The 23,939-nt window shown below is 35.6% G+C and overlaps 1 protein-coding gene across 1 annotated transcript in view; it reads right to left on the minus strand.

Annotated features, from left to right (window-relative positions):
- The window catches only part of cngb1a (cyclic nucleotide gated channel subunit beta 1a), a 61,939-nt gene extending 43,147 nt beyond the window's left edge, over positions 1-18,792 (minus strand). The window contains exons 1-14 of the mRNA XM_051870371.1: positions 16,628-18,792; positions 12,815-12,908; positions 12,695-12,725; positions 12,535-12,580; positions 12,297-12,393; positions 11,443-11,468; positions 10,685-10,784; positions 7,218-7,242; positions 7,020-7,104; positions 6,797-6,933; positions 6,551-6,710; positions 4,797-4,863; positions 4,661-4,685; positions 1,073-1,349 (exon numbers count right to left, since the gene is read on the minus strand). Of these exons, the coding sequence (XP_051726331.1) occupies positions 1,073-1,349; positions 4,661-4,685; positions 4,797-4,863; positions 6,551-6,710; positions 6,797-6,933; positions 7,020-7,104; positions 7,218-7,242; positions 10,685-10,784; positions 11,443-11,468; positions 12,297-12,393; positions 12,535-12,580; positions 12,695-12,725; positions 12,815-12,907 (1,169 nt within the window). The 5' untranslated portion in view covers position 12,908; positions 16,628-18,792. The remainder of the gene's footprint in view (positions 1-1,072; positions 1,350-4,660; positions 4,686-4,796; positions 4,864-6,550; positions 6,711-6,796; positions 6,934-7,019; positions 7,105-7,217; positions 7,243-10,684; positions 10,785-11,442; positions 11,469-12,296; positions 12,394-12,534; positions 12,581-12,694; positions 12,726-12,814; positions 12,909-16,627) is intronic.
- Between the last annotated feature and the right edge of the window lie 5,147 nt (positions 18,793-23,939).

The following is a 23,939-nucleotide window of genomic DNA, read 5'->3' on the forward strand; positions in this document are numbered from 1 at the left end:
TAAAGGGAAAATTTAATGGAAAAAAAGGAAAGTAATCCATATGACTTGTGCACTACATTATATTTAGTGTGAGGAGAACAGACTAACATTTTGGATGTCACTGACTAAAAATCTTCACCTCTCGAATGTCATTTTCCAATTAGTATAATAAAACTGGTAAGTTTTGTTTGGTTGTTGTTAATTTTCATTTCTAAATCTATTTCTTTAATGAATGTCAAGTCTTAAAGGTACAGTAGCAAAATAGCCTATTTAAACAGCCTTAGGGGCTGGTGAGAGGGTGGAAAATGTTTATAAAAAATAAATTACATCTATAACGAATGCAATCAATCTTGGCAAACATTAAAAGTATACAATATATTGTAGCCCTTATTAACCCTATAAAGCCAACTTTATCATACTTGATATGTACATTTCTCAGGCTCTAAATTAACATGAGCAAAACTTTGCTGAATTTTTATTTGATTTGTTAGTAATATTTCAAGATGAACATTTACTGGACTGAAGCATTAACTGGACTTTTTTTTCTTTAGAAAAATCATTTTAAAATTTGGGTATTAAATGTGATAAACCAGGATTTCTTTGATGAATGTGAATTTGTTCATCTCTCTCAATCATCATTGTATTGCATCACATTACATGTTTTGCCCCCACATTAAGACATTTTATTTGGAGATATAGAGTGACAACTGATATTTATATGCATTTTATGCAAGTAGTCTGTTATAAAGATCTCATTGATTTACATTACAAGATAATAGAATTTCATCTTACTTTTTGGCCATATAAATACACCAAATTGCATATTTTTGCTCAGTTTGGGCATCTGAAGAAAACTGAGATGTTTTTTCCTCCTCAAGTATGAACTCAATATTCTCACTATATCATCTTATATGAGCCATAAAAGCCTGATGTATCAAATATGATACTCAACAAAATCCACACATGCACACTTTTTTTTAGATTTTGTCTAAAGGTTAAAAAAACTGTGAGATGAGATTTTCCTGACTAATATTTCACATGCCAGGTTTTACAGTGTTAAATCCACCACAAGATCCAAACAATTCACTCTCACCTCTCCTCTATGTTTGCTATGGCAGTCTCCTCCGCTTCCTTCTTGATGCTCTCAATAAGAGGCGTCCAGCGTTCAGTCTGCGTCTCCGCGTCCTCCTGCTCCTGCATGGCCAGCACGTGTGGCAGGATGTTGGGTATCACCTGCAGCAGGGAGCTATCCTGCTGCACCTGCTCCTCAGCCTGGACGTTCTGCCCCGAGCCCTGCTCCCTCTCTTGGGCCTCCAAGTCTGAGTCCACCTCCTCCAGCACCATATCACACGGATCCTGCAGGATGCAGACTAGACCGACAACAGAAAAGACCACAGGTCATAGGCTGAGATTAGGCCCAATGACTATGCTTTTGAATTCCTGTTCTACGAAGTATCTTAGCGTTTTTGTATCAATGCGTCACGATTGACATGGCATCCTTTGAATCGAAAGCACGTGGAGTCACTTAAAATGGGAAAAAATGTGTGTCATAGTGGTTTGTTGTGATGTTACAGGAGTTTTGAGCAATTGTCAGCTGGGAGAACACCTGGCTGACCAGCCAAACCATGCAGAGGTCTCCAACCCTGCTCCTTATGACCCACTGTCAGAGTTCAGCTCCAACCCTAACCATACACACCTGAAGCAGCTGATCAAGCTCTTCAGGATCACTTAAAAATACACAGGCAGGTGGGCTGAAGCAGGTTGGAAATAAACTTTGCAGGACAATGGCTGCTTCTCAATACTCAAATTGATGCTTCCTTGTTTCCTTGCGGAGCGAGGAAGCTTCCTGAGGAGTCATTCAGTCAAATGATTTGTTCAAAACAGCTGATTCATTCAGGAACAAAGCCTGCGTTTGACTCGAAGCAGCGCTGTCCGGACCAATCGGTGTACAACATTAAAGTACCACGAGAGCGATTAGAGAGCAGTATGCTTTCGAATCGCTCTCGTGGTACTTTGATGTCATACACCGATCTCTCTACGCAGTGCCTCTTTAAGTCGAACACACCTATTGACTGTCTTTATGAGTAAGTCATTGAGTAATTAATTAGACCCATTCATTCAAAAATGCGGATTCAACAAAACATCACTAGCTGCGTTTACATGGACCCTAATAATTCGATTGTGATCAGACTACTAGCACAGTCGGAATAAAAAAGTCACACTCTTACTCATGTGGTATTGCTTATAAATATTAAAAACAAGAACTTATACAGCAACATTTCCAGGAGCAGGGTCTAAGACCTCTGAGCTAAACAAAAGCTTGGCCAGGCTAGGCCAAATACAACAGCTTAAACCAGTTTAAACGGGTTTAACTGTTTTGTTTTATTTAAACAATTATGTTAGTTGCATTGTCTGTATATTGTATTGAAAGACAACACATTTTAGATCCCAATGTCTAAATTTGCACATTTTGTAAGCTGTAAGAATGTTTAAAAATTTAGCTGAAAAAACTAACTTCCTGTCCCATCGTACAGTATATGCAGTGTTGGGGGTAATGCATTACAAGTAATTTAAGTTTTGTAATCAGATTACTTTTTTCAAGTAACTAGCAAAGTGACGCATTACTTTTAAATTAACAACAAAATATCTGAGTTACTTTTTCAAATAAGTAATGCAATACTTTATTTTCCCATTTATTGACTGACAGGTCAATTTATTGACTAACAGCTCTCCTGTCCCCATGTTAAGAGAAATAAAGTGCAGAGGTGTTGTGTGCGCTGTGTGAACACGATGGTTATTGTAGTTCTACACTAAATGTGAACATGCATTTACTCATCGCACGTGCACCAAAACAGGTTCAGTAGCCCTCAAAATGAATAAAAATTGTGAAATGAAAACTCTATATATTATGCAAAACATGCAATAATTAAATGTTATATTACACAAATATACTCTATATATTTAATCTCACTTTATTAAACAGTGTCTTTGCTGCTGATCTTCGATGATCCAATTCAACCATACTAATATGCAAAAATGAATTTAGATAGACATCACATTTGTGTTTCTTTTTTTGTTTTCATTGCTGAAGTGTGTTAAACTTTCTTCTCCAGTGTCCTATTCTTCTAGAATGTCAGCACAGCTGAAAGGTTTGTTTGAGCTGCGCCCTCTACTGTACAGGCGTGAATTTGCATTTCCTTCAGTCCGAGGCTTATTTATTTCACTTTTGGTGTGAAAGAGCCTTTACATTTGCCAAAAATATAACTTTTATTTATTTTTGATATTAAAAACAAACAAGCAAGCCCAGCCCAGGAGAGAAAAAGGAAGGCATAACATTAACATAACATTACTTTCCATAAAAAAATAACTAAGCAACACAATTAGTAACTTTTTAGGGAGTAACGCAATATTGTAATGCATTACTTTTAAAAGTAACTTTCCCCAACACTGCGTACTGTATATGTCCTAAAGTGCTAAAATTTACTGATACATAAATGCATTTTAAAAATGCATCAAAACATTTTAGCTTTTTTATAATTCTTCAAAGCTGCAACAATAACACAGAATATCATATTTCATATCATTTCATTATCATTTTGCAAGCATTTTCCTGTACACATTTCTGCTCTGACGACACAACAAACAATCTGCTTTTATAAATCATTTATTTATTAGTAATTTCATACAGCGAACAAAGGTAGCTGCCTGCGCTGTGTTAGCAAAAGCCTTTCACAATAAAACATAAACAGCATCAATATACAGCATAATAATGTTCCACCCTGTTGTAGTGAAGCCTGGTATTGATGAATAATGCACAGTGGCTTTGCTAACATGTTTAGCATGATAAAAACAGGCAATAGGTTTTGTTATTCAAAGCATTTAGACTAACTTTTATAGCAGGCAATGTAGATATTGGCAAACGCATTTAGTGGCATGGGGATTTATGAGTATTGAACTTTTTTTTTGCTTTATGGCAACAATATTGAGTATAATTGTGCTCCTTAAAAGGTTTTTTTTTTATTGTAATTATACATTACAATATTTTTAGACAAATAAGTAAGTTAATTTCTTCAAATCAGAACATTGTGGCTCTGTAGTGCCTGGACTATCTGATCAATCAAAGGCAGAAATATTGAATTCCAGTTTAGCGAGAATAATGGAGCAAAAACTGACACTTTACATCTAAAGCAGCAAATGACATTGTAAACTCTTGACCGAGCCACTGTATGTTTACCGCATGTCTCTTTGAGGTAGCCAGTGCACTAAATAATTAACAAGCTAGCATGCAAATCTGTAATATACTGTAGTTAACAAATCACCAAGGAAGTTTACATGAAAAATCACATTCATAGGTGTTGTAGCTCTATGGAACTAGAGGATATTGATGTGTGTGTCTGTCTGAACATCTCTCGCTGTCTCTGTGTGGAGATAATGACTCTCCCAGTCGTCTTCTCCTTATGTTTAGGGGGCTTTAACGACCTTCTCCCCTGAAACAGAAGGAGAAGAGGAGCTGAGTTAACACCTCCACCCTACAAATAAGCAGTTTGAGAGAATAGCAATGCTTCTGATATGTTCAAATATAATCTTGGTGGACAAAAAAAAAGCCTGTCCTGCAAAACTGTCTGAAGTCATTATATCTGTTATACATAAATGTGTGTGAAGATGTGTTAAAACAACTTACCGTTTTGAACGATATCAGAGCTGTCCTGCAAATAAACAAAGGAAATGGGTAAATGGAAGACTAGCAGTGAACTGTCTTTCTTTCGTTTTCACACACATTACACTACTTTAAAGGGGACGGTGTGCTTACAACTTACCTCTTTTGGTTTCAGTACTGGTTGGGGCATCATGCGTCCAAACCCCTGTACAATCCAGCCAACCATACTTGAAAAAAAAAAAGATATATAATGCATGTGATTAGACTTATCTACATGTAAAAATAATTCAAATGTATCCAAACAATAAATAGCCTCAGATATGTGTTATGTTCAGAATGGAATACTAGTATACTGATAACTGAATGCTACCTAACGAAACAAAGCAAAATGAAACAAAACAAAACAAACAAAACAAAGCAAAACAAAAGTCAGTGCTTTTGCATCCATTTATTTTTCCTTGATGAAATACTGTACGAAAGATGCGGTTTCTCCTTCTTTTGCTTCTAACACTAATGTATGGAAGCTTGTTTCCACCACTAAATAAAAATAAAAAAGGTAATTGTGACTTTTTATCTCACAATTCTGACTTTTTTTCATCTTTTTATCTTAGATTTAAACTCGCTATTGTGAGTTATAAAGTCAGAATTAAGAGTTATAATGTCAGAATTGTGAGATACAAACAATTGCGAGATATAAATTCTGACTTCTTTTCTCAGAATTGGGAGATATAAACTCGTAATGGCGAGTTATAAAGTCCAATTCTGAGGAAATAAAATAAAATAAATTCTCAGAATTGAGTTTATATCTTACAATTCTGACTTTATAACTCACAATTGCGTGTTATAAAGTCAGAATTGCGAGATATACACAATTCTGAGAAAAAAAGTCACAATTGAGAGTTCATATCTCACAATTCTGACTTTATAACACTCAACTACGACTTTTTATCACACATTTCTGACTTTATAACTCGCAATTGCGAGTTTATATCATGCAATTATGAGAAAAAAGCCAGAATTGCAAGATAAAAAGTTGCAATTATACCTTTTTTATTTTTTAATCAGTGGCAGAAACAAGCTTCCATATTAATGGATAGAACAAACAGATACAAACTATTATCTGAAAAGAAGTCAATATTTTATTTTGTGCGCATTATATTTGTGTGTATGGTTTTAATTCAAATTTTCATCAAAATTTCAGACACCAGTGAAAATGCACAGTTTTCAGGTACAGAAATTTAATAAAGTAATCAAATGTAAAATAATCACTGCATAGTCTTCACTGTATAAATTAAACAGATTAATCCTTATTAAAGTAAAAAACAATATTCAGACAAGAGCAGTGAGTGATTTTCTCTTTGTCTTGCAGGATTAGATCCTGCACGGATCCAAAATAGGCTTTTGATAATGTACACATGCGTTTTCTTTCTCAACTATTTACGTTCACTTAAGAAATAACCTACTGTGTTTACTAGGTTATTTTGTGTGAAATTGTTGTTTGAAGTGTAAGAAGACGTGAAAGAGAGCTCAAATCAGAGACACGGGTTTCTGGGTGCAAGCTTCACACGAGAAACGAAACGAATTCCCTTTCATATCTTCTTGCTCTTGAATATTAAAATGGGCAAGGCTTAAACTTTCGTGACGATGCAGCACTGGCCCGTAAATTGTTCTGGGCGTCATTCACATTTGTTCATGTTCATGTTCTCACAACATTGCATTGTTAGAATCGATAAAAATATTACCAGCCAACTGGCGAAAGATACAGTTTCATATGTTCGCCTCCACACACACACAAAAATTTAAATATATATATATATATATATATATACAAAAAATGTACATTAAACCAGGATGTCAAGGTTTGCTTGGTTTACATAGCCGTAGACATTATAAGGGAAGGGGACGGACACTAACTTTGAGCCTTTGGAATCCTCAACTACTTTAGGTTGCTCAGGAGCTGCAGGTGCAGGTTCTGATGCAGGTGCAGGTGGGGCTGCAGGTGTAGGTGGAGGTGCTGGTGCTGGTGCTGGTGCAGGTGCAGGCGGAGGTGCAGGAGCAGGTGTTGGTTCAGGTGCTGAATATAAAAAAAATGTCACATGCAGAACACTCTGTCTCAAAGGAAGCTCAACCGAGCATTTTTAATATTTTTTAAAATTCTACCTGGCTCTTGTTTGCAGGGTGTCACAGGAGCAGAAGCAGCCCTCTGGACAAGTGTTTCCGTACCAGCGGGAGGACGAAGATGGATTGGAGACTGAGGGACTACCTTCTCAAAACCATGCTTAATCCATTCTATTACCCTGAAAGAGAAAGAGACAGACAGATTAAAGGAAGAGTTCAGCCAGAATGAGAATTCTGATTAGCTTCTGACAGCTCATTAAAATACCTGGGAGAGAAGGGCACGTTAGCAGCGTCTGGCTCCTCATCAGACACAACCTCCACCACAGGAATATGAGGCAGTGGCTCAGCATCTGGTGAGAGTGAGAATCATGTCACATGTTTCGTTTCCGTTCTCGTCAGCCCTTCACAATGCAAATTCTTTGAAAAATAATCATTGCCAAAGTGGCTATCAAAGGGAACTTACCACGAATGTCTTTGATCTCTTGCACCTGTGAAGAGACGGAAACACAAAGAACTCTTACTGAATGTGGCCTTTGATTTAAAGGGATAGTTCACCCAAATAATGACAATTCTGTCATCATTTTCTTATGCTGAACACAAAAGAAGATATTTTGAAGAATATGGGTAACCAAAACAGCTGTGGGCACCACTGACTTCCATAGTATGGGAAAAACATAATATGGAAGTCAATGGGGTCCGTCAACTGTTTGGTTACCCATATTCTTCAAAATATCTTCTTTTGTGTTCAGCAGAAGAAAGAAATTCATACAGGTCTGGAACAACTTGAGGATGAGGATGAGAAAATGATGACAAACTTTTCATTTCTGGGTGAATGATCCCTTTAATATTGGTGTTAAAATTAAGAGGTCAGGTGCTCTAGATTGGCTTGCACTTAAGTTTTTCTCTGTCTATATTATGTCAAGTAGCCTATCATTCATTTGTAAAAGTGTTTGCAAGAAGGTTTTTTTTTAGGAATATATCAGTGTTTCTTCAACTTTGTGGAGTTTTGGCTCAGAAAACTTTTTTCATCTCAGTTTATTTTTTAACACATAATGTATGTCATATTTCACCTCACGCTGGACAGATGTATATTGTGTAAAAAAAAAAAAACAATAACTTTGAAATCGTTTTCACACGCTAAATATATTTCACACTCAAATTATATTTTAAGATTGAAAGTCTGGGTCTGTGAAGAGTGTAAAACAATAAAATATACATAAAACACATTTGGAAAAAACGCAATAAATAAATAAACAAACCAAGTAACAAAGTGTTAGTTTTAATAAAAATTAAGGTTGACTAAATATTTTTAAGGAATACTGCAGTTTATTATAAATGATTTAGCCACGCTCATCATTATTTTTTAAATTCATGTGCCCTCGTAATCTTTAATCAAAATAACTTCTCCTCCCTCTTGCACCAACATCTCTTCTCTTCTCCGATGATGTGTTTACTGGCGTGAGGGCGGGACAACCTGTCACTCACACGAGATCAACCAATAGCAAACCACAACCATCCAATCAATTCCATTTGGACAAAATCAAACCCCGCCTAACATTTTATCTTGTTCGAGAAGCTGTTTCACTTGGATATATATCGAAACTTCAGATTCATGCGGACTTTAAGGTTGAAGAAACACCCATATGTAACAAATGTAAGCAAGTATACGCATTTTAAGCTGCTAACCATGCAAGCATTTGAGATGTCTGATGCAGCAGGGTCATACCATAGTGATGTACCAATATAGCAGGATATTTGAAATGCAATGAGGCTCAAATTATGAGTATTTCTTAAAGACTCAACCTATAACTGCACAAAGCAGTCCAGCAGCCAGCTTGTGTTTACAACTTTAATAAGCTGTAACACTATATTCTGTGATGATAACAGCTGTGAGGAATCAAGCAGAACTATATATAAAGTCATTAATATTCAGCAGTTTGGACTGATTCTAGGTCCACTCTTATGGTGGAGTTTGTAGAACAAGTAATTCAAATGTACATCACCTCATACTTAAAGGGGACATATGATTGTGTAATCTTTTGAAATGAAACCATATGTAGACATCTTTCAATATTCACAATTAACTTTCACATATCCTTTCTGAAACTGAACTGCAAAAATGGGTAATTCGGATGAAACTTGTCATCGGACCACCACCCAGATTTAAAAATCAGCACCTACGGTATTCTGCATCTTGTCCCGCCCTGATGATGTGATAATAAAAAGTGTAGAATATGGCCCCTTTAATGCTGATTGTGGGACAGAGGAGGGAACAGCGAGCATGATCCTGACATAGCTTGCTCCAAAAAACACAATACTTACTGGAGGATCCACTTTAACCACTGGAACAACTGCAGGCTAAATGGAAATGCAATAAAACTTTCACAGAAGCTCCTAGAAAAGCTAAAGACACCTCTGAGACTGGTGCCCGTGGACCTGAAATGCTCTGGTAGGACTAACTCCATTAACTCTGTTAGTGTTACTAGATTAAGTAACATTTGTTAAATCTAAAACAAAAATTTAAAAATCTGTACATCACCTCATACTTAAAGGGGACATATGATTGTGCAGTCTTTTGAAATTAATGTAGACATCTTTCAATATTCACAATTAACATTCACATATCCTTTCTGAAACTGAACTGCAAAAATGGGTAATTCAGATGAAACTTGTCATCGGACCACCCAGATTTAAACATCAGCTCCTTTTCAGCATCTTGTCCCGCCCTGATGATGTGATAATAAAAAGTGTAGAATATGGCCCCTTTTAAGCTGATTGGTGGGACAAAGGAGGGAACAGCGAACATGATCCTGACATAGCTTACTCCAAAAAAAACTGTACTTACTGGAAGATCCACTTTAACCACTGGAACAACTGCAGGCTAAATGGAAATGCAATAAAACTTTCACAGAAGCTCCTAGAAAAGCTAAAGACACCTTTGAGACTGGTGCCCGTGGACCTGAAATGCTCTGGTAGGACTAACTCCATTAACTCTGTTAGTGTCACTAGATGTTTTTTTTTAAATCTAAAACAAAAATGTAAAAATCTAAAGCAAGTTAGTAAATAAATAAATAAATGTTTAAAAATATAATATCTCAGTATTTCTCAGTAAGAATTTTAATTTTAATGTTTTTTTTTTCTCCCAAAAAAACACCACAGAATAAATTTAAAAAAGGTAATTGTGACTTTTTATCTCACAATTCTGGCTTTCTTGTGAGAATTGTGAGATATTTGCAATTGCAAGAGATAAAAAAGTAAGAATTGTGAGATAAATAGTCACAATTACCTTTTTTATTTTTTATTATGTGGTGGAAACAAACTTCCATATCATTGTTTTTTTTAAAATAAATATCTATTTTTTATACATCTTGGTAAAGTTTTGTTTTTTTCCCACTTTTTACTTTTTACTACTATGTACTAACATTTAAATTATTCATTTCATACATTTAAAGATATCTGAATTTAATTACATACATCTGTAATTAATTTCTGTAATTACATCTATAATTACTACTCCTGAAACCTACCCATAAGACCAAACCTGACCCTAACCATACCCATATCTCATCTCAATAGCAGCAAGTGTTTTGCAATACAAGATGATCACAATAAAATAACTTTTTTAAGTAAGTACATAAAAGTTAAAGACACCAAAAATAAAGTGGGATGAAATTCTAATTCTTATTTAAATTCATGTGAAATTACTGGCTTATTAAACACACAAATGATCATTCTTCATAAATACAAATGTCCATGAGCAGATTAAAAAACAATTCAATAATATGCTCCACAAATTCCAATATGCTTAACTAATAAGCTTCTTCAGTAAACTGCAGTAAATCCAGTAAACTTGGTAAATAAATAAACAAGTAATCACACAGCACAAAGCCTCACCGTCTTATTGGATTAGTGAAATATGTGTGTCTGTACCTCAGTGACCTCCTCTGGCTCTGTGTGACCCTTGTATTTCTCATCAGGCTGTGGAACCACTTTTCCCAGTCCCTGCACAATCCATCCTATCATTCCAGCCCTGATGGAAGAAGAGATACAGTCCATCAGCTGCTCTGGGCATAAGTGAGGATGTGAAAGCATGCAAACAAGCTGATCTGCTCTAAGTCAACTCTAGATGGCAGCAGGGGACAGTAAAAACAAATAGGTTTGCCCAGAGGCCATCCGCGTCTGTGAAGCAGTAGCCTATGCTAATGCATTATTGTAGACATATATATATATATATATATATATATATATACACACACACACACACACACACATATATATATATATATATATATATATATTATGGAAGTCAGTCTGCATATTAAATTTCTAAAGTTTATGTCTGTTCAGCATGAGGATCTTTTGCCTCGAGCTGTTAATATGGAAATAAAGCTCAGTGCAATAAAGTCTCTTGCGTGTGTAGCATGCAAAAAAAAAAAAAAAAAAATCCATGTAGGTCTGCAGCAAAGCTTTGCATTTTTGTGCATGAGCTATATCCACTATAAGACTACTCACTGGTCTGATGTGTTACTGCCATCCATGATACAGTGATGAGAAAATGTGTAAAACTCAACAAAACATCCATTTAACAAGCAAACGCACAGATGTGAAACACAAGTATTCCCATGTAACTACATGCCACAAACATACACACACAGAATAAAAATTAATCCATATGATTGAAACTATACCTGTTGCTCACTGCATTTCCCTCTTGCTGTTCAGTCCGTGGTAAACAAAAAGAAAAAATGTTCAACAATAAAACAGACAAACTATACGTGTACATTACCAGGCTTCCTTTTAAACCTAAAACCAGATGTGTCAAATGTACTCAAGTTTAGTAATTAAGTATAAATACTCAAAAACTGGAAGTGTGAAGGTATTCAGTTTCAATAGTACAGCACAAAATCTCCATAAATATACTAATTAAGATTAGTAATTAAGTACTTTACTTAATTAAGTAATCAGTGTATTCACTTTCAGTAGTACACAATAGGCACAATATGTAAGATTAAAATATCCCAAAACCACTAGAACAATGTTATATATTTTGTTGAATTGTGTACTTACATTATCCCAAATGTTTCCAAGAATGTTTAAATCCAGAGAAATAAGCAATTTTAACCAGCCTATTAACGACATCATCCTCGCATTACCCTTGATTTCCGGTTTTATTTTGTAGAAACCACGGACACGCCAAAGACGCTTTAGTATATTATGTGTTTTTATTAGACAGGTGTAAATCAAGGTGTCATCAAGCTACACCTTTGTTTTGAATAAGCGACCTCTAGCGGAGAAAATTACATATTGTGCCTTTAAGTACAGCATAAAAACTTATACTCAAGTTTAGTAATTAATTATGAATACTCAAGAACTGTAAGAGTGCAAGTATTCAGTTTCAATAATACAGCATAAAAGTCTAAGTACAATTACTCAAGAACTGTAAGATAAAAGGCCTATGTTATCGATCATTATTAATTTTATTATTTAGATTATTTATTTAGCTTTATTATGTGAGTATACTTAACAGGAGTCATGAAAATACCTTAATTTCAGAGTTGCCCAGTTTAGAGGCATTCACTGGCTGAGGGAGAGCACTGTTGAACCCATGAGAAAGCCAACTCAAAACCCCATTCTGAGAGCTGGAGAGAGAGAGAGAGAGAGAGAGAGAGAGAGAGAGAAGGTGGGAAGGAGAGAAGTAATTAGGTCTGGCAGGATTTCAGCATCTAGAGACACTGAACGCACATATGTACTCCAAACACACACACACACAAAAACATCACCTGTTTTCCTCTGAGACCTCCTCCTTTGACTTGGAAGGGTTGGCATCTGTAAAATAACATCATGAAAAATTTATGAACAATGCTCTTTTTCTGTGATGTGGTGATTCAGTGCTGGTCATTGATCAAAACTGCAGTCAAATTTGATAGAGCGCATCGTTACCTTGTTGTACGTCCTCTTTTTTCGTCACTTCCTAAAGAATAGTATGGAGAGAGTGAAGACATGCTTACACTGTGAAAGGCGACTCGGCGTACATACACATTTACACAAACACACACTCACTGCTGCTGTGGACGCATTGGTCTGGTCCTCCTCTCCCAGTTTTCCAGGAGACGCTGGAGGCTGGGGAACAACTTTTATCACCCAGCTAAACATGCTGTCAGAAATACAGATTAGAATACACACAGCAAGGGTCAATGTCATTGTTTACTATGTTTACTATAATGAAAAAGAATCGTCCAAAAAGATAGTTTAAAAGTGTTGGAGAGTAACTAACTAAAAGTAGCGACTCCACTTCAGTAGTTTACAGTTCAAACCCAAATGAGCAGCACTGCATTGCAACCAGATGCTACATCGCTGATTTTACTGCGTGTTCTCAGGTAAAATAATCAAACACGTTCACATAAACAGTCCTCTCTGTTATATTTAGCGTTTGAAAGTCCGAATCATTCTAGTGAATTTGTCCGAAATGGTTCTATCTCTCTCATATGTAGCGTTGGAAAAGTCCAATTCATTCTGGTGAATCTCTTCTTTCGGGCGGTTCAAGTAAATTAAGAGATTAAAATATGACTCACCGATTCATCCTAGTAAATCGGTTCATCCTAAACAGCCCTTTCTGTGATATGTAGCGTTAGAAAGTTTAATTTATTCTAATGAATTTGTCCAAAATGGTTCTATCTCTCTCATATGTAGCGTGGGAAAGTCCAATTCATTCTAGTGAATCTGTTCTTTCTGCCTGTTCATGCAAATTAAGAAATTAAAATATGACTCACCGATTCATTCCAGTGAATCAGTTCATCCTAAACAGCCCTTTCTGTTATATGTAGCGTTAGAAAGTTTGATTTATTCTAATGAATTTGTCCAAAATGGTTCTATCTCTCTCATATGTAGCGTGGGAAAGTCCAATTCATTCTAGTGAATCTGTTCTTTCTGCCTGTTCATGCAAATTAAGAAATTAAAATATGACTCACCGATTCATTCCAGTGAATCAGTTCATCCTAAACAGCCCTTTCTGTTATATGTAGCGTTAGAAAGTTTGATTTATTCTAATGAATTTGTCCAAAATGGTTCTATCTCTCTCATATGTAGCGTGGGAAAGTCCAATTCATTCTAGTGAATCTGTTCTTTCTGCCTGTTCATGCAAATTAAGAAATTAAAATATGACTCACCGATTCATTCCAGTGAATCAGTTCATCCTAAACAGCCCTTTCTGTTATATGTAGCGTTAGAAAGTTTGATTTATTCTAATGAATTTGTCCAAAATGGTTCTATCTCTCTCATATGTAGCGTGGGAAAGTCCAATTCATTCTAGTGAATCTGTTCTTTCTGCCTGTTCATGCAAATTAAGAAATTAAAATATGACTCACCAATTCATTCCAGTGAATCAGTTCATCCTAAACAGCCCTTTCTGTTATATGTAGCGTTAGAAAGTTTGATTTATTCTAATGAATTTGTCCAAAATGGTTCTATCTCTCTCATATGTAGCGTGGGAAAGTCCAATTCATTCTAGTGAATCTGTTCTTTCTGCCTGTTCATGCAAATTAAGAAATTAAAATATGACTCACCGATTCATTCCAGTGAATCAGTTCATCCTAAACAGCCCTTTCTGTTATATGTAGCGTTAGAAAGTTTGATTTTAATGAATTTGTCCAAATCGGTTCTATCTCTCTCATATGTAGCGTGGGAAAGTCCAATTCATTCTAGTGAATCTCTTCTTTCGGGCTGTTCGTGTAAATTAAGAGATTAAAATATGACTCACCGAATAATTCTAGTGAATCGGTTCATCCCGAACCTGCCCTTTCTGTTATATGTAGCGTTAGAAAGTTCGATTTATTCTAATGAATTTGTCCGAAACAGTTCTATCTCTCTCATATGTAGCGTGGGAAAGTCCATTTCATTCTAGTGAATCAGTTCGTTTGGGGAGTTCGTGTAAATGAAAAGATTGAAATATGATTCACCGATTTGAGAGCCTGTACTACAGTATGTGCCATTTTCAACTTAGTTATAAGTTATATAAGGCTATTTTTGCTGTATTTATTATATATTTACCTGCTCAAGTTTGCAGTGTCAGCAAAAATATAGCTCTAATTAAAGTATAAGAGAAAGAATAAAATAACTATAGAAATAACTATAAATAATAATTAAAATTATGCTAAATTACTTATTATTTTTATTAATAATTTCTCATCTTAAATCTCACCACTTAGACATTTTTTAATTTTAATCCCGCAAAAAATATCCTTTTTTTTTTTTTAAATACATTTCGAAAGTCATGTAATTTTCATTACATGTAAATGAATGTTGTTATGCATATTTATTCATGCACAGCAGCTGCAGTGACCAACGTGGCAGAAGAAGTGTACAAGTATACACACTTAAAGAGGCGTCACATAAATACTGAAGTATAATTTACATTTTATAATCATGGTTCTGCCAGACTGGAAAGCTGTAGTTTAGAGATAATTTAAAGTAAATTCAATACTGCAAGAAGAAGTGAACCTTATCATTGCATGCTTATGTACTTGCATTTATTTAATAGACTGTCAATCATTTTGCACATTTGAGTTTGCTGATATGCCTTTGAGGTGCAAATGTTGGAGAGAAGGTGTAGGGTTAAAGTTAACACAACAGCTGAAACCAACTGACATTACATTTGTAATAAATCTAACTTTTTCTTGCTCTTGGTCAGGGGTTTTGCTCCAAAGGGATCATGGCTGTTTGTGTGTGGGCTCCTGTCACTGTTAATCACTGATAAATGCATCTGACCCTAATCTCTCCTGGCTTGAACACCTGCGGAAACAGACCGAGCCAGCTGTACCTGTCTACCCACACTGCTCCACTTAACACCTGAGCAGAGAACGGACGCATGGGGAGCACTTCATTGTTCTGTGCTGGTCTTACTGTAAACTCAATTTGCTCACTCTAAACTGTCCATTTGAGGTTGGACACCACACTGTACAATGTCAGACACGTATTCAAACCATGACTACACTCCCACTACTGCAGATTTTAAATCCATTGATCAGCATTTGTTTTAATACCAGCCCATACTCTACAACCAATAGAAACACTGCTTTCCTAATACTCTGAGCCAAACAAATAAAAACAGCGATTATGAGTGAAATGCACAATGTAGAACAGTCTCTGAGCAGATGGGTGAAAACACTGAGCCAGAGTAGATTCATGGACTGGTGATGTACTGCTAGTCAAACCAGCTGTCAGGAGGTTCATATGGGTTGACATTTGAGGATGGGTGAGGAAATGAGCTGTGACCCACTTCAACTCAAGTCTACATATATTCTCTAAAAACAGAGAGTTTAATTTCTGTATATTTACTGCATTGAAATTCAGTTGACCCTGATCCTGGTAAATATTATGGAGCCAGAAAATGTCATTTGAACTAATGGTAAATGATGGTAACACTTTACAATAATGCTCCATTTGTTAACATGAACTAACAATGAAAAATATGGTAACACTTTATTTTAGTGTCCCTGTAACACATCTTATATGAGATACTATAGTAATAACTGTAAATTATGCATAGTTTCATGCAACTAACCCTAACAGACCAAACAATAACACTAAATATATAGTAAGTACATGCTGTTAATTAACATTACTCAGTATTTAATTGTATAATTACACTGTAACAAAAACACCTTAAAATAAAGTGCAACCAAAAATGCTTCTAAAGCGTTTCTTAATCTTAGTTAACTAGTTGTTACAATCGACACAAGAAATATAGAAAAAAATCAACTATAAAACACTAAACAAAACCCCATTCTAAAAATAAAAACGTATACCTATGAAATAGACATTGATATTAATATTTCAGAGTCTTGTTTGTCAAATGTTGGCAGATGCAATATTTACCTGAAGTGTTCAGCAGAAGACAGTCATCCCAGAGAGAGGCTGAGGGCTCAAGGACAGGCAGGTGGGGAAGTGGAGGGATTATCCATGAGAAAGCACAGCTAACGGGATTAGGCTTTCTCTGGGAGGGATGGACAGGGAGGACCTGGACTTGGACCTCATTAGCTTCAGAGAATCCTTCTTGGAGCTCAGCCCGAATAGGACAACGGAGAGGTCCAGGACAAAGAGTGGAGTCAGAATCCAGCGCCAAAACCCTCAAATAGAGGCCAATCTAAATATATATATAGAGTAGCTTTTCCTGGGCTGGGTTGGTAGTCTCACTTAAGATTTTCCACAGTGCATTATTATGAACATTTTTAACCAAATGTTGCACCAAGTGATTAAATAATGTCTGTCATTAGCCATTGGCTAGTAATTTGTTATTTCACTCACCAGTGACAGGTTTTTAATAGTATTTATTGTTAATCTTTTTTTAATTATTAATTTACAGAAAAAGAGGGTTGTCCATGGAGGGTTGATTTTTTATTAAACTATAGTTGGAAATGATCAGTAACAGTAAACACCTTATTTCATTGAAATGACCACCATGATTTTGGGGTAAAGCAATGTAGATCCTGCTTAATCTCTGACTATGACAGGGAGTGAGTGAGATGGGTCAGTACGTAAATTATGCCACCCCTAGTAAACTGTACACTAGGGATGCACCGATACCGATACTAGTATCTGTATCGGGCTGATACTAAGCTCATATACTTGTACTTGTACTCGTAAAAATACTCCCGATACCAAAGACCGAAACCTCACATGGCGTAACTGACAGAATTTTCCATGCACAGACACCGGCGGCAGCAGCAGAAACAATGTCAGCCTCAGAGGTGTGGAAATACTTAAAAATTAATGACAACACACACATTGCGAACTGCATGCTTTCAATCACAATTCGTTATCGATTAGTGAAGGCGGGATAGGCGGAATCGCGCAGAATGACACAGACCAGAAGCACGCTCTCTCTTTCTTGCGCGCGCTCTCTCTCTCTTTCTTGCGCAATCCCAGTTCTCTCAGACAGCGCGTGATCGGTCCTCCTTGCGCCTGAATGGTCAAATGCACACGTAGTTGTCAAAATGTCCATCGTGTGGAATATCTCACGTAAATACAGTCGGTTATGGATTAAGTGGACGTAAACATTTGGGTGAAAACAGGATATATGTCAGTATCCATGGATTCGGTCTTAAAGGGACCGTAGCCTATATTTGTCATTAATGTTAATAAAACAACAAAATATGTTAAGTAAATGTATACATGGTAAATAAACCTACTGTATCTGAAAAACAAGTTTATTTTAATTTTTATCTCTATAGTATTTGTTGTATTGTTTGTAAATTGTTTGTAAATTTCTTTTTATATAACAACAATTATATATATGGGTAATTATGCCATTTGAAGGTTATTGGACACTGTGAAATTTTTGTTCTTTAAGTTTGTGACAAGCACATAAAAATCATTACTTTTTTCGTTAGAGAAATAATAAAGAAGCTGTCCTACATTCATTAGTCTCACTGTGTTGTGCTTGGAAAACTACAAAAAAAAAAAAAAAAAAGAGAAATTAATAAATGTATAGACATCGGTATCGGTATTGGCGAGTACTAGAAAAAAGTAACGGTACTCGTACTCGGACCTTAAAAAATGGTATCGGTGCATCCCTACTGTACACTATCGAGCACAGCGTTAGTTCAGTCAGGCCATGTAGGCATAGTGCTGTGACCAGCTGATGCAGTCAGCTGTCAAATCGCTCCAATCACTACCATTCTCCTATTAGACCGGGGACATATATACGTGGCATTACTGCTCGGTAAGTATGCTCAAACTGCTCGCAACCCTCCCCATTATAAGCATGAGCATATTACTGTGCATCCTCTGGTTGTTGTCTTCTTTTGTTTCAGATTACTAAGGCTTTCAAGTCCCAGCTGGCATGGACCTCACTGCTGAGAGACACTCATCCTCATAACCAAGCTACAGTCAGACGTCCCACTGCCACATCTACACGATTACCACTGTTCACTTTTAAAGACATTACTAAAGTGTCTTAATTGTCTTAATTGTATTTCCAAGCTGATGGTTCCAAGGGGGGTTAATGTTAAAGCTCTTGTATGTTCAATTAATTTCGGAGCAAGAACCCCCCATAAGGAACCATACCGCCAAAGATAACTTGTGTTCAATAAACTCAAAGTAACTTGCCAAAGCGGTCCTGTCTGAAATACATTTATTGATGAAATACCTGACAATGAGAGGTAAAGTATTATAATCGAAATGGTATATATATATTGCGAATAGCACTATACAAATAAATGTGAATTGAATTAATATATATTTATTATAATAATAATATACAGTTCTGCTCATAGTTTACATACCCTTACGGGATATGCAAAATGTTAATAATTTTAACAAAATAATAGGGATCATAAAAATTGCATGTTATTTTTATGATCCCTATTATTTAGTTAAAATTATTAAAGGGTTAGTTCACCCAAAAATGAAATTTCTGTCATTAATTACTCACCCTCATGTCGTTCCAAATGCACAAGATCTTCTGTCATCTTTGGAACACAAATTAAGATATTTTTAATGAAATCCGAGAGGTTTTTTTATTTTTATCTGCAATAGAAAGCAACGAAATTACCACATTTAAGATCCAGAGAAGTAGTAAAGACATCATTAAAATAGTCCATGTGACTACAGTGGTTCAACCTTAATGTTATGAAGCGACGAGAATACTTTTTGTGCGCAAAAACAAAACAAAAATAACGACTTTATTCAACTGTATCTTCTCTACCCTGTCATTCTTTTACGCAGTTGATGCAGTGAGCGCAGTTCAGCGCTATGTCGTGGTGCTTGTTGTGTTCGTGGATAAGCCGAGGCAGCGTACTGATCACACAACATAGCAGGTATGTAACTGAACTTTATTGAACACTCGCACAGTGTCAAACCCCCTGCTTACGGGCGTGGCTCACTCAGTAGCGATCTTACTAATCAGATATCACTACAGTGCTCACGTGAACAGCCTCAGCCAATAATAAGTTGGCATTCGGACGTAAACATGGAAGCGCTGCACTGCGTTCACTGCGTAGAACACTATATATATATATATATATATATATATATATATAGTTTATTTGTAATTAATGTGTTTACTTGTATATTTAAAAAGTAAATTGCTAAATTTTACATGGCTCAACTTACCCCTAACATGAGACAAATTGTGTTACAACTGAAGTTTTTAAAGTCCTCCTGTGGTGAAAATCAAGTTTTTAATGTTGTTCATATGTCTTCCTGGTGTTTTAACATGCTTTAAGACAAACCATGTGCAAATTCATAAGTCAACACCATTGCTGAGTATTTTCTCTTTAAAACTCGCGGTTTGAAATCGCTGGTGTTTTTGACGTCACAAACTACCTTGTAACCAGTCACATCAACGTGCCGGCGGGCTTTAGCATATCATTAACTGACAATGCAAAGGACTCTCAGAAGAAGGTTATCTCGGTATATTTTTCTGTTGATATGAATAATCAGGTAGATTTAGCAATATGGTGGGTGTATGATGTGTATTACGATGTTATGATGCCTTTCTATATGCCTTTCTCCACTGACGTTCTGGGTTGTTCAAAGCCTTTCTAAGGATACTAATGGTTAGAAGACAGCTGTCTGACTCGTGAATGTGAATATTGTTTGTGTAACATTAGCAACACATTATTAGCTGTTTGATAACATAGTCAAGCAAAACGCTAATCATATTAATTACCGTTACATTGTGATACCATTGTGCAGCGTTTACCTCAGTAAGTTGACCGAGTGGATCTCGTCTGAGTAAGTGGAGGCGGGGCTAATTATCATATTCATAGATCCGTGTATATTAAATCAGGCAAGGGTGTAGAGTTACATTCAAGCTATTTTAAGGCATTAGATTTTTTTTTTTTTTACAGGAATTTTTTTTTTAAATATGTAAATTTGGTGATCAAAGATGAGTTTTAATGGACACAATTACTACAGGGGGACTTTAAAATATTTTATTTCAGTTAATGTTTATTTTATTTCAAGTAATGATTTTTTTTTTTTTTTTTTTTTTTTTTTTTATGGTTTTAGATTTAGTTAAAAATAATAAGCCTGTCTCTATCTCATTTCTCCTTGCCTAAAGGACAACCTGTGTGAAAACCGTCTCATTTTATTTTAGCCTAATCTCCCCAATGAGATTCATTTCATTGCTAGGGTTATGGTTTAATGTGTTTGAAAGGTTAAAGCTGCAGGTGAGTTTTTGAGCAACATTCAGTAAGATATTATTGCTCCAGGAAGACATCCTACGGTCATAAGACAGAAATACTAATGTCCTTATTTAAGCGGTCTTTAGGGGCCCCTCAAACCTTCATAAACAAGCTCTGATATTACGAACGATTCCAGTGTGTTTGCAGCTGCCCTTCAGATACGGGTAATGCCATCGCCTCCCAGTTTGCCATCTGGCACATATTCATCAGTGAGATAAGATGCCGTCTCTCGGCTCATGTTTAAAAATTCTCAAAGCCTGAGATGAGTCACTTTCACCTCTGCTCACAACCCTCTGGAGTCTGCTTCATCCCTCCTCCCCATATGTCACCCACCCTGCCACTTATTACAGACGCCACATCACATCCCTGAGTGGAGGAAACTTCACACAACGTCTGGGCACTGCGGAGCTGATTATCTGTCAAGAATTTCAGACTACCAAAAACTAAAAAAGAATTTTGGTAACATATTATCACAACTTTAATTAATGATTCAGTAGGAATAAAAATATAACTATTACCAGGCCACATGTAATCTGTGCCTCCGACCAATGACAGAGGGGGTATTAGAAAACTAATAATTTTTGCAGTTCTGTTTGCTGAGCCTAGTGGCATATAGACTACACTGTGAAAAAAAATAGTTAAAAAACTGTAATTTTCAGCATGAGCGCCAGAAAATGTCTGTTTAAAAAAAGAAAAATACTGTCAGAAAAAAAAACAGAGATAATTCTTATCCTATAATTACTGTAATTCTACACAAAATCTCCCATAAATCTTTTACTTTTAACATACATTAACTGTTACAATACAGTCATACACCTCTAAAACACACACTGTAATTTTTTTTAAAATTTACTGTAAAAAATATGGTAGCAACATTTTAGATTTTACAGATTTAACTTAAATTTACAGTAAAAACTGTATTACATTAACTGATATAATGTTAGTTTACCAACCTAATGAAGTATTAACATCTGTTTTGTACCTTTGTAATACACTGACAACCACCAATAACAAATGGAGAAAGTCACATGATGAATCAAAGCTCATCACAAGCAGCTTTACCACAAGCTGAGAAGGTATATATTAATATATAGAAGGTGCACAGTGTCATTCACACAAACACTAAACACCATCATGGTAACACACATGACATTAAAAAATGCAATAAACATTAATTTAACAACATTACACGTAACATAAAACCCTAATGTGCATAACTGATTAGAAAAACTAAAAAGAAACATAAGCTGTGTCCGAAATCTCTTACTGTCTAAGTAGGTACCACATTTGAATTTAAATTTACTTCACGACTGTTGAAAAAGTACATTCTATATAGTTCAAATGCATATAGTATGAATGAAATCCGGATGTACTACATCCGCCATGTTGTTACTGTCACATGACCTACCAGCATCAGTTACGTCAAAGACTATGTTACGTCCAAATCCTCTCCCGTGGTCTCATGGGATAGTAAAGTGTCCATCTTATGCGCACTTTAGAATCTTGCTGAATACTATGAATTCGGACATACTACTCTGTTCGCATACTGTTTTTCACTTACTATATAGTAGAGAAGTATTTGATTTCGGACACAGCGATAGTTATTTCAACAAAAATACATCAAATGTGAAGTATTACGCAGGGAATTTATGTTTTTTTCACAGTAAATTAAACAATGACTTTAATGACTTTTTCACTTCCAAAAACTGTAAATTTAACAGTATTTTACTGTAAAATTGCATTAAATTTAATCTATTACAGTTATTTACCGTACATAGACCCTTTTAGTGCCGACGTCACAATTAGAGACAAAACAAAGAGAAAACTGGAGCTACCTCCAGGGAAAACCAGCTAGTTTGTCAGCTATTAATATTTATAGTTGGCTACATAAGGAGCTTAAAGGGTTAGTTCATCCAAAAATGAAAATAATGTCATTTATTACATCAGGAAGCTTCGGAGTGTTATGAATCAGCGTATCGAATCATGATTCGGATCGCATGTCAAACCGCCAATATTGAACCACTGTACTCACATGAACTGATTTAAATATGTTTTTAGTACATTAAGGGATCTTGAGAGAGGAAATGTCATTGCTGGCTATGGAGGCCTCACTGAGCCATCGGATTTAAACAAAAATATCTTAATTTGTGTTCCGAAGATTAACGAAGGTCTTACGGGTGTGGAACGGCATGAGGGTGGGTAATAAATGACAGAATTTTCATTTTTGGGTGAACTAACCCTTTAAAATGTCATCTTGATGTGTTGTTCATTTCCATTTTTCTATTTTTACAGAAAAAAATCTGTAAAATATTAATCAACATTTTATTTAAAATTATTATTATTATTGTAATTACTATATTAAAATTATTCTGTAAAAAAATTTCCTTTTAAAAAACAGAAATTAGATGTAATACCAAAATAGAAGCAATTGTATGTAAATTAATAGTGGGAATTTAAATTGCAGCAAATATCTGTAAAACAACAGGTTTTTAATTGTAATGACAAAACGGGAAAATTCTGTAAAAAAATACAGACTGTAAAATTACATTTATTTTTAACAATGTACACACTTGATCTTTAAGGCATGACATGATGTTTTGATGCCATATGTAGCCACACAGATGTCTGACAGTACAAGTACAGGTGTGTGTTTGACTGTTGCAAACTGCGGCCGTCTCTATGGCCTGAGGGATTATGTGTTAGTTTGGCTAGTAGGGCAAACTGCATTGAAATTCAGCGTCAGCAAAACTGAGGATGGATCATCCCCGTGTACTGACAGCTCTGACACAGTGTTCTCAATATTCTCTGCTATCTCTTGGTCTCTGTGTGCTTCAGAGCCCTCAGAGGATTCATAGCACAGCATTTCTTAACTGTAATGCTAACATAACTAATTTAAATGAACAGTTTCAAGCTGTCAGCTTAAAGTGATAGTTCACCCAAAAATGAAAACTGTCATCATTTACTCACCCTGATGTTATTCCAAACCTAAATGACTTTCT

The sequence above is a fragment of the Ctenopharyngodon idella genome, chromosome 18 (genome assembly GCF_019924925.1).
Source record: "Ctenopharyngodon idella isolate HZGC_01 chromosome 18, HZGC01, whole genome shotgun sequence".
Classification (NCBI taxonomy): domain Eukaryota; kingdom Metazoa; phylum Chordata; class Actinopteri; order Cypriniformes; family Xenocyprididae; genus Ctenopharyngodon; species Ctenopharyngodon idella.